Source organism: Oncorhynchus tshawytscha, linkage group LG10, assembly GCF_018296145.1.
Source record: "Oncorhynchus tshawytscha isolate Ot180627B linkage group LG10, Otsh_v2.0, whole genome shotgun sequence".
Classification (NCBI taxonomy): domain Eukaryota; kingdom Metazoa; phylum Chordata; class Actinopteri; order Salmoniformes; family Salmonidae; genus Oncorhynchus; species Oncorhynchus tshawytscha.
Window position 1 is genome coordinate 60,678,995 of NC_056438.1, and position 18,468 is coordinate 60,697,462.

The window sequence follows — 18,468 nt, forward strand, 5'->3', positions numbered from 1 at the left end:
CAATTGCATTTTATCCATGGCAATTTGAAAGCACAGAGATTGCGTGACGAGATCCTGATGCCATCGTCGTGCCATTCATCCGCCTCCATCCCCTCATGTTTCAGCATTATAATGCACTGCACCATGTCGCAAGGATCTGTACACAATTCCTAGAAGCTAAAAATGTCCCAGTTCTTCCATGGCCTGCATACTCACTATACTCACTATGTCAGCCATTGAGCATATTTGGGATGATCTGGCTTGACGTGTGTTCCAATTCCCGCCAATATCTTAACTTTGCACAGCCATTAAAGAGGTGTGGGACAACATTGGCCACAGGCCACAGTCAACAGCCTGATCATCCCTATGCAAAGGAGATGTGTCGCGCTCCATGAGGCAAATGGTGTTCAGACCAGATCAAATAAAATACAATTTTATTTGTCACATGCGCTGAATACAACAGGTGTAGACCGTGAAATGCTTACTTACAAGCCCTTAACTAACATTGCAGTTCAAGAAATAGAGTTCATAAAATATTAACAAAATAAACAAATGTAAAATATTAAAAGTAACACAACAAATGTAAATAGTCCGTGTGGCCATTTGATTCATTGTTCAGCAGTCTAGAAGCTCTTAAGGAGCCTTTTGGACCTAGACTTGACACTCCGGTACTGCTTGCTGTGCGATAGCAGAGAGAGTAGCAGAGAGAGTGGTCTATGACTTCGGTGACTGTAGTCTTTGAAAATTTTGGGGCCTTCCGCTGACACCGCCTAGTATATAGGTCCTGGATGGTATGAAGCTTGGCCCCAGTGATGTACTGGGCCATTCACACTTCACATACTCTGGTGCGCCTTACGGTCGGATGCCGAGCAGTTGCCATACCAGGCGGTATGCAACCGGTCAGGATGCTCTCGATGGTGCAGCTGTATAACCTTTTGAGGATCTGGGGACCCATGCCAAATCTTTTCAGTCTCCTTAGGGGGGGAAAAGATGTTGTCGTGCCCTCTTCTGACTGATAATGGCTGGTTTTCTGATCCACACCCCTACCTTTTTTTAAAGGTATCTGTGCATATCTGATGCATATCTGTATTCCCAGTCATGTGAAATCCATAGATTAGGGCGTTTATATTTTTGTTCAGTGTTTTTTCAAGCAGTTTTCATGCTGAAAGAGCAACAGAGATATTTGATGGACAGAAAGTCCTCATTGATTTGGCCTTCTCGTTTACATACTTCTCAAATCATAATTCTTTTCACTCCATTATTTATTTAAAGCTGACAGACATGGAGTTGGTTGGAAATGTTGTGTCTGTGACTATCATTAAATGTGAAGACTGTTATTTTATCAAATTCATTCTCTATGTGTAATTATTATTAAATGATTAAACTAATCATGTAAACTTTAATTAACTAGGAAGTCGGGGCACCACAGGAAAATGTTTATAGAGTCTCTATTTCCCAAATATTTTCATATCTTATCAAGTACAGTCCTGTATTTAGGTATTATTATTACCTCATCAGTTCTCATTACTGAACGTCGCAAACCCTTGGATATCTGCATGAACCCTATCTTAAATCATGAATCAGCAATATACAAATTTGTTTAATTCTCTATTTACTAACTAACTAATCAAGTCACAGAAATACATGAAAACACACACAATTAGTTCATATATGGGGTATTTCATGATACAAACAAAAAGTCCCTAGCGAACAAAACCGATATGACGGCTTGGTAGACAAAGTAAAGGGGGGTGTGGATCACTCAAGGGCAGGAAACTGATAGCGGATATCTACACTCATAGAAAATGCTAATACCTTACATGAACAACTGCTCATTCGAAAAGAAATTGCAATTGACATATTTACGAGTGTATGTCTTCTTGTCTCTCTCTGTGGTCACCGGTCCGTCTGCTGGAGAGAGTTGACAGAAAAGTCTCTGATTGCGTTCCGAGTTGATACGCCATGTTGTGGTATAGAATCGAGGTTTCGGCTGTTGTCGGTATTCTTCGTCCTAGGCTACGTACATTTCCAGCTGCAGACTGAAAATTCGACAGCCTAGTATTTCATACTTTTGTAGTGAATCGATAGTCTCAGAGTTGAACCATATCCAGCCGTGTACCCCACACATACTGTACAATACCCCATAAGGTCAAATTGGAATTATGTTTTTAGAAATTTCTACAAATTAATTAAAAATGAAAAGCTGAAATGTCTTGAGTCAGTAAGTATTCAACCCCTTTGTTATGGCAAGCCTAAATAAATTCAGGAGTAAACATTTGCTTAACAAGTCATAATAAGTTGCATGGACTTACTGTGCGTGCAATAAGAGTGTTTAACATGCTGTACGGTCTTGTCCTTTGGTAGAGTTGTAGTGCCAACCATTTCAACATTTTAAACATCTTCATATTTTCTGAAATTATACCGTGGTTTGCGTCACGAGGGCTTTTATACTAGAAAAGGGGCTGTCTCATCATATCTGTGCCCACCTGGGAGTGGCTGGGAAATGTACACTTTAAGAGATATAGTTGTGTGTTTCCTGTCCTTCATGGCATCACCAAATGAAACACACACGACATGACTGTCCCTTAAGTGTCCATGGACCATTCCCACATTCTCAAAAATAAATATTGTTTAATTCTCCCATTTTGGGGATTAGGAATTTCTAAAGAGAAGCTATTTGTTCTCCATAGACTCTCTCCCTCAATACTGCCTAGCAGTTTCTACCAGGAATTTATGACCGTTGTAAAACCTGATGTGGGAGAGCGAGTGAGAGAGGGGGAGCCACAATATACACCCAAAAGGCCATGCCGTGACAGAAACCAGTCACAAAAATACCCAAGTCTCTCCACGATTATAGTGAAAGGGAAAGTTAGAACTAGGTTTTAATTTCCCACTAATAAGAATATTGAGAGTATGTACTTCCCAGAGCATCTACTGTATCATTCAAAGAATGAGTAAAATATCTCCATCCATGTAGATGTGTAATCGATATCATAGTTATTTATTTGTTTCATGTTGAAATCGCCATTTCGCATAGTTCTTTTCATTGCAAATCACAACTAATGATATATTTCCCATTATGAATACCCTGAGGATCAATACTGCATCAAAGTATCAGTGTACATTACTAATAAATGCCCAATGTTCCTCTTCTCCCCTGCCTCCGATGCTTTATATCTTTGATTTCATCTTTGTTTTAAGATGCTCTCTTCTCCTCTCTAGTATGCTGAATCCAATTCCAATCCCTTCAAATGTCATGATTCATCTCAAGTCTCCAAAACCCCAGTCCTCTGAAAGCTATCAGTGCCCAACTAAACATTAGAAACGTATGTTGTTCCAATGCCAATCTGAGAAATGAAGTGGAGTTTGGGAGAAAGTGTGTGGTCCTAAAATAGTCCTGGTGCACAGACCATCTGTCATTCTTCGGGGGAAAATGTTAGACATCAAGTGTCCTTAAAAATGATTGGAGAAGTCATCCTTCTCCTTGTGATAAGAGGCAGTCAGAAGGAGGGTTCTTCCAATGCACTTTTCCTCCCCTTTGAGTGGCTTAAAATGTCAAGTTCTATTTGTCAAATTGTCACGGATCCCCCCGGTACTGCTGCTCATTCCGTTCACCAGCTCCGGAGGTCTACGTCACCAGCCTTCTAGGCGTCACTGAACTGGATTAATTCCCACCAAACCCAGACTGTCTTGTCTCATTACGCACACCTGGTTCCCATTCCCCCTGATTAGAATGTTAAACATGTGCACTCTGTACCCCATTGTCCTTGTCGGTTATTGCTACCATGTCCATTGGTCCTGTGAGTACCTGTGCTGTTGTATCGACTTCCATGCTACGTGTTATTGTGCACTTGTTTCACGGGTCTCGTCCCGTGAATTATTTAGAGGTTTACACCTCGCTCTTTTATTTGGGTGGAGAAAATAAAAAACCCTATTATGTGTTCCTGCGCTTGTCTCATATCATTATACAATGTGACACAAATGCACAAGTACAGTGAAATGCTTAACTTGCAAGCCCTACCCACAGTGCAGTATTCAATATCAAAATAGTTTAAAACAATGAGTAATTCTAAAAAAAATATGTAAATTTTTTTATTAAATAAGAAAGAGGATGCTATTCAGGGTCATTGCCAGTAACAAATGTACAATGTGCAGGGATACTGGAACATTTGAGTATGTACATGTAGGCAGGGATTAGGAGAAAGTGACTGGTGGCAGGATCTCATAATAGTATACAGTATGCAAGCAGCATAGGTATGGTGGTGAGTGTGTATATGTAAGTGTGTGTGTGCACAAGAGTGCCAGTGTAGGCGTGATAGGCGAATATTCACTATATATACAAAAGTGTGTGGATACCCGTTCAAATGAGTGGATTTGGCCATTTCAGCCACATACAGTGATGACAGCTGTATACAATCGAGGACATTACCATGCAATCTCCATAGACAATTGGCAGTAGAATGGCCTTACTGAAGAGCTCAGTGACTTTCTTGATAGGAGGCCACCTTTCCAACAAGTCAGTTCGTCAAATTTGTTCCATGCTCGAGCTTCCCCGGTTAACTGTAAGTTTTTTTGTGAAGTGTAAATGTCTGGGAGTAACAACAGCCCAGCCATGAAGTGATAGGCCACACAAGCTTACAGAACAGGGCAGCCGAGTGCTGAAGGGCAAAGCACGTACAAATTGTCTTTCCTCGGTTGCAACACTCCCTACTGAGTTCCAAACTGCTTCTGGAAGCAACATCAGCACAAAAACTGTTAGTCGAGCCAGCTATCATGAAATTGGTTTCCAATGCCAAGCAGCCGCACACAAGCCTTTGATCACCCTACGCAGTGCCAAATGTCAGCTGGAGTGGTGTAAAGCTTTCCGCCATTGGACTCTGGAGCAGTGGAAACGTGTTCTCTGGAGTGATGAATCACGCTTCACCATCTAACAGTCCGATGGCCGAATCTGGGTTTGACAGATGCCAGGAGAACGCTACCTACTCGAATGAATGGTGCCAACTGTAAAGTTTGGTGGAGGAGGAGTAATGGTCTGTGGCTATGTGTCATGGTTCGGGCTTGGCCCCTTAGTTCCAGTGAAGGGAAATCTTACCTCTTAACGCTACAGCACATAATGACATTCTTGATGATTCTGTGCTTCCAACTTTGTGGCAACAGTTTGGGGAATGCCCTTCCCTGTTTCAGCATGACAATGCGCCTGTGCACAAAGCGAGGTCCATACAGAAATGGTTTGTCGAGATCGGAGTGGAAAAACTTGACTGGCCTGCACAGAGCCCTGACCTCAACCCCAACGAACACATTTGGGATGAATTAGAACGCCAACTGCGAGCCAAGCCTAATCGCCCAACTAATCGCCCAACTAATCGCCCAGCTGCCATGTCAGCTGACACTTTTTAGATTGGACGTTAGTCTACCCAGCTATCAAACATGGTAGAATACAGACAGGGCACAGGGGCCCTCACCTCAAGGAGACCTCCATTGATTTTGTTCGTAATTTTCACTCAGATATCACATTAACTTGGCACAAGTCATTACAAAATATGTAGAATTGTAGGAAACTAGCTTTAAAACTGCAAAGATTTCTTTCCACATACTTTTGGTCATGTAGTGAACATTTAAACAGGGGTGAACGTGACTGATAGCAGGAATATACAAATACTTATGTTAATATGCTAACGGTATAATGTACACGTAAACAGGATTAATAGTGACCAGTAGCAGCATAGCTATACAGATACTAATGGTGATGGCAATCAATAATCAATGAACAGTAGTAGCGTAGTGGTCTACGCTACTACTAATTAATCATAATTTTAGTAGCAGAGTAGGTGTGAGAGGGAGCTGTAGTTGTTAGCCATTTAAGTCTTATGGCCAGGGGAGGATAGAAGCTCATTAGATTAGCATCTCCTAGGACCATCCTTCTCTCAAGGTCTCCTCTCACAGTCTCTGCCTTTTTATTTATTTAACTTTTATTTAACCAGGAAGGGCTCATTGAGATTTAAAATCTCTTTTCAAGAGCATCCTGGCCAAGATAGGCAGCACCAAGTCATTACAAAAATTACAGACAAACAACATGAAAAACTACAAGTAATCTAGTAAAAACTATAGAATTCACAAGAGTATAACAAAATCAAAAACAGCTAATTAAAAACATTGACAGGTCAGGGAATCAGAATCAAGATCATTCATCAGTGATTTAAAAATACCAATCGGGTCAAGTTCTTCCAGTTTAAAAGTATTTTGTAAGGCGTTCCAAGACGATGGCGCAGAGTACATAAAAGCCCTTTTACCAAATTCAGTTCGGACATTTGGAACAGTAAGCAGGATAAAGTCCAGCGAACGAAGAGAGTACCCACCACATTTCTGAACAATAAAAAGGCCCAAATAAAAAGGTAGTAAACCCCAAATATGCTTTGTATATAAAAGTATTACAGTGCCTGAGCCTACGAGTTACTAGAGAAGGCCAGCCAACCCTGGTATACAAAGTGCAGTGGTGCGTAAGGGTTTTGCAGTTTAAAATACATTTCAAAGTGCCATAAAGGTGTCAAAGGATCTCAAACACTGAGTGGAAGCATTCATATATAAATTATCTCCATAGTCCAGTAAAGGCATAAATGTAGCTGATACCAGCCTCCTCCTGGCTTCAAAAGAAAAAAAGCCTTGGCTTTGAATAAAGTAATATCCAATGGATTTTAATTCTGTGGCCTTAAGTCTATCTATTTCCACTGCTGGCACAAAGCCCATATTCAACCCAAGTTAACCCTGATTATTAAATCTGCTTAAAGGTTCAATGCAGCCATTTTTATTTCAATATCAAATCATTGCTGGTTAACAATGTATCTTACTGAGATTGTTTTAAATTAAAATGGTCAAAAAGGAACAAAAATAGCTTCTAAGCAAAAAGCAATTTCTCATGCAAGAATTTTGCTAAGATTGTCTGGGCGTGGTCTAAGTTGGGAGGGCAAAACTGAAAACAAGCTGTTATTGGCAGAGAGGTTTGGAACACACTTTGTTATTGGTCCAGTAACTAAATTACCAGCTGGTAATGTCATCAGGCAGGTCAAAACTCAATCCCACCAAAACAGGCTTTTCAAACAGCTCTTACACTAAAAGGGCATATCATCATTTTCACTATTTCACAGTATTACTCCAACCTCATAGTGTGAAAATATATATAAAACACAGGAAAATCACATTTTGACTGCACTGGGCCTTTAAGTTGTCAGGTACGTTCATACAGAGTTTATATGATCATGTCAGCTCCCTCGGTTGAGGAGCATATACAGTATAAGCAGAGGGAATGGAAGGAGGAATGAAGGGAGGGAGAAAAGGAGGGTGTTGATTCTTAAAGGAACTCAGCTTCTTCTCTGTATGAATTCTTCAGGGGAATAAATTGAGTCTTATTGAGCTCAACAGCCTTTGAGTTGCCTGGAGATGACGACAGGGTTTTAAAGCATTAAAGAAGGATCTCAAGGCCCATGGAAAGAAAGAGGGAGAAAGGGATCGTTACTAAGCTGCCGGCAGTGGCAGTAGAGAACACTGCCATGGAGAAGAGGAGGGAAAGGAGGAGAGGAGGACTGGATCGGGAGGAGAGGAGGAGGTAGGATTAGGGATCAATATAGGAAGCCTAATCAGCTAACCCTTGTGCCAATGACAGTTGTACAAAGACAATTTATTGCAATATGGCTTTGTAAATAAATATCCAGCCTTAAATCTCCTAGGAGACAATTCGACCCAGCATAAGTAAAGGCAATTTAATGTGTGGAGGGTAGGGGGCATGAAAATTGTATTTAGAACCACTGAGCGGCGGACGCAGAGTATTTCCTTTCTTTATTACAAAGGGAATCACAGCAGCATCTAACAGTCATAGTGTCAAGAGTTATATTTTCATTACTAATCCCCTCCCTCCCTCTATCTCTCTCCTTTCTATTTCCCTCTCTCTCTTGCTCCTCCCTCTTGAATTCTGTATTGATAAGGTACTTTTGTACTCTCCTCCTTCTCCTGTTGGCTTTGCTGAGCTCTAGTCAGTTCTCAGTGGTTTAATATGTCTCTTTGACTCTCTCTAGGTGCTGATAACCCAGCTGAGCCGCTGATGGGGAGTCATCTCTAAGTCACAGTGATCATCCTCATTTGCAGGTCTTCATCACCTCTTTCTCGCTCTCTTGTTCTCTCTTTCTATCTCAATTCAATTCAATTCAAGGGCTTTATTGGCATGGGAAACATGTGTTAACATTGCCAAAGCAAGTGAGGTAGATAATATATAAAGTGAAATAAACAATAAAAATTAACAGTAGACATCACACATACAGAAGTTTCAAAACAATAAAGACATTACAAATGTCATATTATTTTTATATATATATACATACAGTGTTTTAACCCTTTCATGCGTGAGTTCCAAATATCTCTAACGGTCACCCCAGCGTGAGTTTTTTTTATGCACGTGATGTTAGAACGTTCTCTCCATTCCAGAGTGTGATTGATACGTAACAGTACATTTAATCGGCGCTGCCCTCAAACCAAAGCATGCAGCCTGTTTTTATTTGTCAATTTTAAATTATTTTCTAATAAGTTTTTTTATTTCTAATAACAGTTTGAAATGAGGTGTGTTCCGCCTCATTCATTCACATACAAGTAGTCATTTTTACTTTTGCGGACCAATTATTTTTTTTGTCATTTCTGACCCGGACAAAATTCCCCAAACACTTCTCAATTGTTTGTGCAGTTCAAGTCTGCAGACATTTGCTCATCTGCCGTCCTGCACACACGTGTTCATGTTTTCCACCTGTCGCCTGCATCGCAATCAAAGTTGTTTTCGTTACCAATAATAACTTTGGAAATGTGTGCGTTTCTATCAAAGTGCCTTATTACGTTATAATAGTTTCTGCATGTCGTTTCTACTGTAGCATAATATTTTGGGTATATTCCTTATAACCGTGGACACGCAATGTAACGTTACTCATTTCATAACATTTATGGTGTTATACTCAATGATTAGGTAGCTAGCTACATTATTCTATTAGCTCTGGAAAACAATGCTAATTGCGTCAGGGAAGTATTAGCATGTGTTGTATTTTGAAGCTACCCTGGCTTTATGACTCCCAAGTGGCACAGTGTCTCCGTGCTAGAGGCGTCACAACAGACACCCATCTTCAAATCCCGACTGCATTTCTATCAAAGTAAGTGCCTTATTACGTTATAATAGTTTCTGTGTGTCGTGTTATACTGTGTCTACTGTAGCTCACTGTGTGTATGGAACATAATATATTTGTGTATATTCCTTATAACCGCGGACACGCTAGGTAACGTTACTCACCTTTTATGGTGTTATATATTAAATTGTGCTTATGTAGCTAGTTACATTCTTCTATTAGCTCTGTAAAACAATGCTAAATGCATCAGAAGAAGATGTTGTATTTTGACGCTACCCTGGAAAAATTTAGAAATATCTTATACCACTTGGTCGTTTTCTGAGTGCATTCCCCAAAGCTGTTTATCATGTCAGCCTTATCCACTGCCCCCAATTTGAGGTTATAGTCAAGCACGCAGTCTGGTTTGATGTTTCTCTGTCTGGTTTGTTTCTCTCTCCCGTCAGGTGGTCCAACTTCCCTGTGGCTGACATTTTATTTTATTTATTTTATTTTACCTTTATTTAACCAGGTAGGCAAGTTGAGAACAAGTTCTCATTTACAATTGCGACCTGGCCAAGATAAAGCAAAGCAGTTTGACAGATAACTAGCTCCCTGGTATACAGAAATACCTGAGCTCTGAAGCAAGCTTCCAGAAAATTGGAACGGAAATGTCGCCACACCAAACTGGAAGTCTTCCGACTAGCTTGGAAAGACAGTACCGTGCAGTATCGAAGAGCCCTTGCTGCTGCTCGATCATCCTATTTTTTCCAACTTAATTGAGGAAAATAAGAACAATCCGAAATTAGTTTTGATACTGTCGCAAAGCTAACTAAAAAGCAGCATTCCCCAAAAGAGGATGGCTTTCACCTCAGCAGTAATAAATTCATGAACTTCTTTGAGGAAAAGATGATTATTAGAAAGCAAATTACGGATTCCTCTTTAAATCTGCGTATTCCTTCAAAGCTCAGTTGTCCTGAGTCTGCACAACTCTGCCAGGACCTAGGATCAAGAGAGACACTCAAGTGTTTTAGTACTATATCCCTTGACGCAATGATGAAAATAATCATGGCCTCTAAACCTTCAAGCTCCATACTGGACCCTATTCCAACTAAACTACTGAAAGAGCTGCTTCCTGTGCTTGGCCCTCCTATGTTGAACATAATAAACGGCTCTCTATCCACCGGATGTGTACCAAACTCACTAAAAGTGGCAGTAATAAAGCCTCTCTGAAAAGCCAAAACCTTGACCCAGAAAATATAAAAACTATCGGCCTATATCGAATCTTCCATTCCTCTCAACATTTTTAGAAAAGGCTGTTGCGCAGCAACTCACTGCCTTCCTGAAGACAAACAATGTATACGGAATGCTTCAGTCTGGTTTTAGACCCCATCATAGCACTGAGACTGCACTTGTGAAGGTGGTAAATGACCTTTTAATGGCATCAGACCGGGGCTCTGCATCTGTTCTCGTGCTCCTAGACCTTAGTGCTGCTTTTGATACCATCGATCACCACATTCTTTTGGAGAGATTGGAAACTCAAATTGGTCTATACGGACAAGTTCTGGCCTGGTTTAGATCTTATCTGTCGGAAAGATATCAGTTTGTCTCTCTGAATTGTTTGTCCTCTTCCACTAAATAAACTTCAGTTAGTGCTAAATAGGATCCTGACTAGAACCAAAAAAATATATCAAATTACTCCAGTGCTAGCCTCCCTACACTGGCTTCCTGTCAAGGCAAGGGCTGATTTCAAGGTTTTACTGCTAACCTACAAAGCATTACATGGGCTTGCTCCTACCTATCTCTCTGATTTGGTCCTGCCATACATACCTACACGTACGCTACGGTCACAAGACGCAGGCCTCCTAATTGTCCCTAGAATTTCTAAGCAAACAGCTGGAGGCAGGGCTTTCTCCTATAGAGCTCCATTTTTATGGAATGGTCTGCCTACCCATGTGAGAGACGCAAACTCGGTCTCAACCTTTAAGTCTTTACTGAAGACTCATCTCTTCAGTGGGTCATATGATGGTGTGTAGTCTGGCCCAGGAGTGTGAAGGTGAACGGAAAGGCTCTGGAGCAACGAACCGCCCTTGCTGTCTCTGCCTGGCCGGCTCCCCTCTTTCCACTGGGATTCTCTGCCTCTAACCCTATTAACAGGGGCTGAGTCACTGGCTTACTAGGGCTCTTTCATACCGTGCCTAGGAGGGGTGCGTCACTTGAGTGGGTTGAGTCACTGATGTGATCTTCCTGTCTGGGTTGGCGCCCTCCCCTTGGGTTGTGCCGTGGCGGAGATCTTTGTGGGCTATACTCGGGCCTTGTCTCAGGATGGTAAGTTGGTGGTTGAAGATATCCCTCTAGTGGTGTGGGGGCTGTGCTTTGGCAAAGTGGGTGGGGTTATATCCTTACTGTTTGGCCCTGTCCGGGGGTGTCATCGGATGGGGCCACAGTGTCTCCTGACCCCTCCTGTCTCAGCCTCCAGGATTTATGCTGCAGTAGTTTATGTGTCGGGGGGCAAGGGTCAGTTTGTTATATCTGGAGTACTTCTCCTGTCCTATCCGGTGTCCTGTGTGAATTTAAGTATGCTCTCTCTAATTCTCTCTTTCTCTCTTTCTTTCTCTCTCTCGGAGGACCTGAGCCCTAGGACCATGCTTCAGGACTACCTGGCATGATGACTCCTTGCTGTCCCCAGTCCACCTGGCTGTGCTGCTGCTCCAGTTTCAATTGTTCTGCCTGTGATTATTATTATTTGACCATGCTGGTAATTTATGAACATTTGAACATCTTGGCCATGTACATATGAGGATGTTGCTAGAATCGGGGTTAATGGTGTCAGTGCTAACTAATATCACGGTTGACAACTTGCATTTAAATTACTCTGCTGGGTGTCTACTAGTCTTCTCTCCTAACTGACTTGGTTTCCTATTAGTGAATGCTTACATGTAAAACCAGCTCTCGTCGCTCATACAGGTGCCCCTACTCTCCTAACCTCCCCTCAGTAACTAACGAAGGCACAAAATGATGACATAAATATCACAAGAAAGAATACATTAATGAATCATTTACTTTCTAGAGGCCAAAGGACAGGTAGGTTTAATAATGTAATATGTCCCATCAAAAAGTCCTGTTGCTCACATACCAGCATCCTAAATGGCACTGCTTTTGACCAGAACCCTATGGACCCTGTTCAACAGTAGTGTACTATTCAGTATAGGGTTCCTTTTGGGATGCATTAAATCTTTACAATTACCCATCAGAGCAAATGCTACCATTTTTTTATTCCCACAGAGCTTAAGACATGAATGATTTTATTAAAATATTTGTTCATACAAAATGTATGATTTCCCCTCCTCCCACGTGGATTACAGACAAGAGGCTAGGTGTGTTCTGACTGTCTTAGTGTGCGGATAAACATGACAATCACTCTCATGAAACTTAAATGAAACATCACTCCTTATGTCTTTTCTCAGAACAAACACAGCCCAATTTCTACAGTCAAAACTGGTTTTGAAAATGCTTCTTCCACATCTTTTGGTCCCTGTCTGTTTTGCTCTCAGTGAAGTGCTACTATCCCCTTGGACTACAGGTTATTGCCGTCATAAGGTGTGCGTCTGTCTGTTGGCCGGACACTTTCTACCGTTTAGGACCTTTGTGGGTAAAGGTAAAGATGGGGTATAGCAGCAGCAGTTCCTCTGAAGTCCAGTATCTGCTGGAAGGGAACCTGGTGGTACGAGAGGATGAGTGTGGGCCTGTTGTGCCTCCCCCTATCCCTCCCTCTTCTCTCTCTCTGTCTGAGGGACTCTTAAGGTTCCTGTGCGGACTGTCTCGGTTCGTGCCCTCCTGAAGCTGGCTGTGGTGATTTAAGACACGCTATGTTTATGTGTGTATTTGTTTGTGGCCTCTGGCCCACTTCGCCGTCCCTCTGTCCAGTACATACCGTTGTAGCAGGCCCAGTGTAGTGGCGTGTAGCCCTGGTTGTCTGTGATGACGGGGAGGGTCCACACTGACTGGGCGGTGTGTAGGAGCCACCCCAGCACCCCGATGTGTCCGGACGCCGCCACCAGGTGGACATGGCTCCGCCCCTTACCTTCCCGAACCAGGAAGCTGGCGTTGTGCCTCCCCCTCTCCTTTCTGTGTGTGAGCGCGTACAGCCAACTCTCCTCACAACCCTTCTGTGTAGAGCTGTTCTGTGCCATTTGTCTTTGGCTTCTACGCTGGCTCCCTTGTTGAACAGTGAGTACACACAGTCTGTGTGTCCGCTCAGCACCGACAACAGGTCATATTACAAACTGGTAATAACCAGGCTGTAATAAACAGAGAGGATAAACAGAGAGGATATGAGCAGATTGCTGGACGACTATAACCTTCACATGAACAGACAGATTTCTAGAACAGTGTTGGTAGATGACATCCTCATGATGTTAACACAGCGGATAATAAAGAATTTTGGGGCTGAGGCCATCGAAGCCTGTCACCTGCTAGCTGTGTACCTGGCTCTGGATAGAAGTCTTCCCTGTGCACTGATCTAGGATCAGCTTACCCTCCCTAGATCCTCAATCATTAGTGGAGAACATGACAACAAATGACCTTAGATCAGTGTCTAGTGGGCATTTTCACACGATACCATGTAACATCCCTAGAGTGGACATTGTCGTCCTAGCAACATGACCAAACAAATGGCCATCTTGGTCAGGAAAACTTTTTAATTACAGAAGCTCTATGTGATATCCTTATGTCTACCTGCAGCGTGGATGGGGGTCCTCTTCAGAGTGAAGTCTTTAACCAGGATGGAGGCTTCCTGGTTGATGAGGACGTCAACACACTCCACATGCTTTTTAAGGCAGCCAGGTCCAGAGGGGTGCGCCCCTGGCTGTCCCTCACGTCTAGATCCAGCAGAGACTGAACCAGGACCTCCATAGCATAGTGGGGACTGTGGTACGCCTGAAGAGAAACACAAACACAGACTCAGGCAAAGTCCAGTGCTACGCCTGAATAGATATTCACTCTTAATATAATCACTGTCCTAGAGTAGACCAGTGGTACGCCTGAACAGAAATACAGTGCTAGACCTCTAAAGTAGACCAGAGTCTTTCAATCGGGAGCCCATTTTTGCTCCCGCCCAGCATCAACATCGGAGGTTCCTGCCAAGCGTGGGATTGAGAAACAAACACTCTACTTCTCCTCTGAGGTTGATTAACTCAAATGGCAAAATATGGAAATCATCCTCATCATCACTGTGTAGAATATGCATGTATTTTACACTAATCAGGAATAGATCGGAATATGGTGTGTGAGTCTGTCTGGACAGTCAACTTCCTGTGGAAAATCTACACCATGCTTGCATCCCAGATAGCACCCTATTCCCTATGTAGTGAACTACTTTTGATCAGGGCCTATAAGGATCTGGTCAACCGTAGTGTACTAAATAGGGAATAGGGTGCCATTTGTCATATGGAGACCACTACAGGAGCAGGTAGGCTTTACTCACAGCGAGGTGTAGAGGGCTGATGGGAGCTCTGACATCAGAGTCGTTCAGGAAGTCTGTCCCTGAGGTTTCAATTAGTCAAGGAAAGAGAAGAACGGCCAGTTCAGACTTGGAAAAAGAACATCAAGAGTGACGATGCGTCCACGACAAACATGCAGCCACACCTTAAAACCTACTGTTGGGTTCTGAGAATATGAAATATACAAATTCATGTCACTGAGGGAGAGAGCTTAATGTATAACGTTTACATTATGTCAGGCTATGTTATTGTTAGCCATCAGGCATCCTATGGGTGGGATCCTCTGGGATGAGAAGAGACACAGTCTGGTACCAATCACCATGTCAGCCTTGAGTTGGGGAGGAGTGAGCACTTTGGGGTAGCGGTCAGAGTTTTTACTCTGAGAATTAGAACCTAACAGTTGGCACTGCGAGCAGGGTTCACCGTGATTTGCAGTCGAACTAGAGATTCCGAATCAGTGAAACAGAAACAAGGTAGGCACAGTTCCTACACCCGTTATCACTAATTATAGGGTACAAACCTAGAAAGCCTGAGCTTATTCAGTAGTCCCATTGTATTACGACCGGTCGTAGCTTTGTGGTATATGGTAAGTCCCGGAAGGTAAACCCAAACCTGTAGAGGGTAACTCCTAGGGGGTAAATCCCGAGTAGGTTGGTTCCTGCTAGTACTATAAGAATAGGGTGAGTCCCGGAAGGTAAGCCCGAGCAGGCAGGTACCTGCAAAGGGTAAGTCCTAGGGGGTAAGACCCGGGTGGGGTTGGTTACCTGCTATACCTGTAACGAGAGGGTGAAAGTCTCAGCCGCAGTGGCCATGCGGCAGTAGAGTGGGTGTGGATGGATAAAGTGACATGCTTGTGTACTTGTTGCCATTCAGGGTAAAGCAAAGCAATAAGATACTCGAACGCTGTTGGATTTGGGTGTATTAGCAGTAGCAATAAAGAGGGTTTTATGCCCTGTTGGGGTGGGGAACCATGACAGATTATGTGGAAATAGGAAGACAAGTGTGAATCATTTTGGTAATGTGTTTATCAACAACAGTGATATTTGAACAGATTGGAGATGACTATCCATAACAATAAAATCCTTCATACAGTGAGGTTAGGTTACCATGCTTGTCCTGCCCCACAGCTGTAGACACAGCCTTCTCCAGGTCCTCAGACACTAGCTGGAGATCCATTACAGGATGTCTGTCACCTCACTAAGCCCCTATTGCAGGTTAGGGGTCACATCCACTTGAATGTCCTTCATATGACGAACCTCCTACAGAGCAAATGAGGAAAACATGATATAGTAGGATTTATGTTAGTAGCAATAGAATATGGGAATTTTATCTCAACGCTGCCTACAGCTAACATATTTATTTATGTATGTGATCTATGTAAATAAATAAATATATCACAGCTGTAAAACTGTGAAGGACTATAGGTGGAGGCCTACCCATTTCCCAGGAGCATTGTAAAACCTAAAATAATTAGGCCTACTTCTTTCTACTGCTGATCTGAGACCATTAGGGTTAATCATTACAGATATAAATGCAATATATGGAGTAGAAAAGATTGCCTGCCCACCAACTTGATAAGAATCAACATATGTTCTACATGGTCTATTTCTATCTGAACGTAACAACTCAATCAAGCTTGTTAATTGATCGTTAAGCCATGTTTGTCAGGTAAACGGTCATTAGTGGCCTATATAAGCCTCATACAGGCCATGGGAAGACATTACCTGTTGATAACACAGACTATTTTCATGATCATGGGAGGTGTGAGAGAATTGCTGCTCGTTGTGATGACTGTGGGGGTTGTCAAAGGTTGGTTCACTAATGTTTAAGGGATTTGTTTGGTAAATATGCTTAACTTTATAAGTTGGGTATTAATATTTGACTGTCTGTATCTTCCGCGTTGGTCATCTTTTATTCTTCACTGCTATTAATATGTAGCTATTTTGTGTGAACTCAACTTCTGTCAACACTTTCTCCTCAGTTTCTTGTTACCCTGTTGGAAAGTCCCAGAAGCAAGATCAAGTCTCTCTGCAGAGGAGACTTGGAGGTAAGTGTTTCTTTCCACAACCCTGCTAGCTATGTTCTTTGTCACTGTCTATGGTGCTGCTGTGTTTGACACTCATTCAACAGCATAGAGTAACTCAGTCTAAATAATGTTGTCAAACCTTTTGCTTGTGTACCTTAACCTACCCTTTTCAGAGCTGTCATCAAATGACGTCTCCATTGTGCATGCCCTGGCCTTGCTCCGATCCATAGGGTCTGACGCTAAACAAGCCAGAGAAGGTACGGCTTGAAACATATACTTTAAAACTGTTGGGTTCATGTTGCTCAAAATTCGATTAGCAATTTGGCCCAGACCGTGTAGCACAGATGTGTTGCTGTAGAATACCCAACTGTTCCTTTTGTTTTTTCTCAAGAGTATTTAGAGACCAATGAAGTAGAATCCCAAGCTTCTCCAAACCATGGTAGCTCTCCGGCAAATGATGCCCTGTCCTCTGAGGAGAAGCTGAGGCGCATGTCCTCTGACGACGCCACCTCTGAAGCTGCCACCGGCCCGTCTGGCCACGCCACCTCTGAAGCCCACCGTCCGTCTGGCGACGACGCCACCTCTGAAGCTGCCACCGGCCCGTCTGGCGACGACGCCACCTCTGAAGCTGCCACCGCCACGACGCCACCTCTGAAGCTGCCACCGTCTGGCGACGCCACCTCTGCCACCTCTGGCGAAGCTGCCACCGGCCCACCGTCTGGCGGCGACGCCACCTCTGAAGCTGCCACCTCTGGCGACGACGCCACCTCTGAAGCTGCCACCGGCCCGTCTGCCTGCCACCGGCCACCTCTGGCTGCCACCGGCCCGTCTGGCGACGACGCCACCTCTGAGGCTGCCACCGGCCCGTCTGGCGACGACGCCACCTCTGAGGCTGCCACCGGCCCGTCTGGCGACGACGCCACCTCTGAAGCTGCCACCGGCCCGTCTGGCGACGACGCCACCTCTGAAGCTGCCACCGGCCCGTCCTCTGGCGACGACGCCACCTCTGAAGCTGCCACCGGCCCGTCCACCGGCGGCGACGACGCCACCTCTGAAGCTGCCACCGGCCCGTCTGGCGACGACGCCACCTCTGAAGCTGCCCACCGGCCCGTCGACGACGCCACCTCTGAAGCTGCCACGCGCCACCTCTGAAGCTGCCACCGGCCCGTCTGGCGACGACGCCACCTCTGAAGCTGCCACCGGCCCGTCTGGCGACGACGCCACCTCTGAAGCTGCCACCGGCCCGTCCGGCGACGACGCCATGGATATCTGACGTGGGACATGCAATAGTTAACGGGTACTCTAGTCCAGTGTGTAACTGCATTTGCTTGTTTTGACTCAAATAAACATTAACTGTAATACTTGTGTCCTCTATTGTTTTGGTGGTTCCTACTTGGAGTTGAGGTCTATGACCTGACTTGAGTAACTGGGGTGATGGCAACATTTATTTTGCATTATATCCATGCGCCAGCAATATTACTTTGACCACTGTTTTAAATTACCATTTGACTTAAGCTACATTTGCTCAGTGTTGGTCCATTTATGCTAGTAGCATCACATGATAGCTCACAGCATTTTGACGCCATTTCCGGTCACAACTTGTTTACGTGTTGCCTACTTTGCTACATGACAACTTTACGGTTTTTACTTCTCAATTACCGTTTATATTTTTGGTTTATCCCTCAATTTTTCACTTGTGTCAGGGAAAATATGACAATGAGGCACCGCTGTATGCTATGTATTGTTTATTAGCTAAGCAATAAGTGGTAAATGGTATTTTCGTATATACGGGCTCTCTGTCCCACCTCGCAGGGCAAAACAGAACTGACTTGCT

At 43.6% G+C, this 18,468-nt stretch overlaps 1 protein-coding gene and 1 pseudogene across 1 annotated transcript; one reads left to right on the forward strand and one right to left on the reverse strand.

Moving 5' to 3' along the window:
- Positions 1-13,238: 13,238 nt before the first annotated feature.
- Positions 13,239-16,220, reverse strand: LOC121847484 (serine/threonine-protein phosphatase 6 regulatory ankyrin repeat subunit A-like). Its single transcript, XM_042328822.1, has 4 exons — positions 15,715-16,220; positions 14,593-14,651; positions 13,845-14,045; positions 13,239-13,408 (listed from the first exon to the last, which is right to left on the reverse strand). Exons 1-3 carry the CDS (start codon positions 15,782-15,784, stop codon positions 13,869-13,871), a joined length of 306 nt encoding a protein of 101 aa, XP_042184756.1. The 5' UTR covers positions 15,785-16,220; the 3' UTR covers positions 13,239-13,408; positions 13,845-13,868.
- An 89-nt stretch (positions 16,221-16,309) lies between these two features.
- LOC121847483 lies at positions 16,310-17,993 on the forward strand (annotated as a pseudogene).
- The last annotated feature ends 475 nt before the right edge of the window (positions 17,994-18,468 follow it).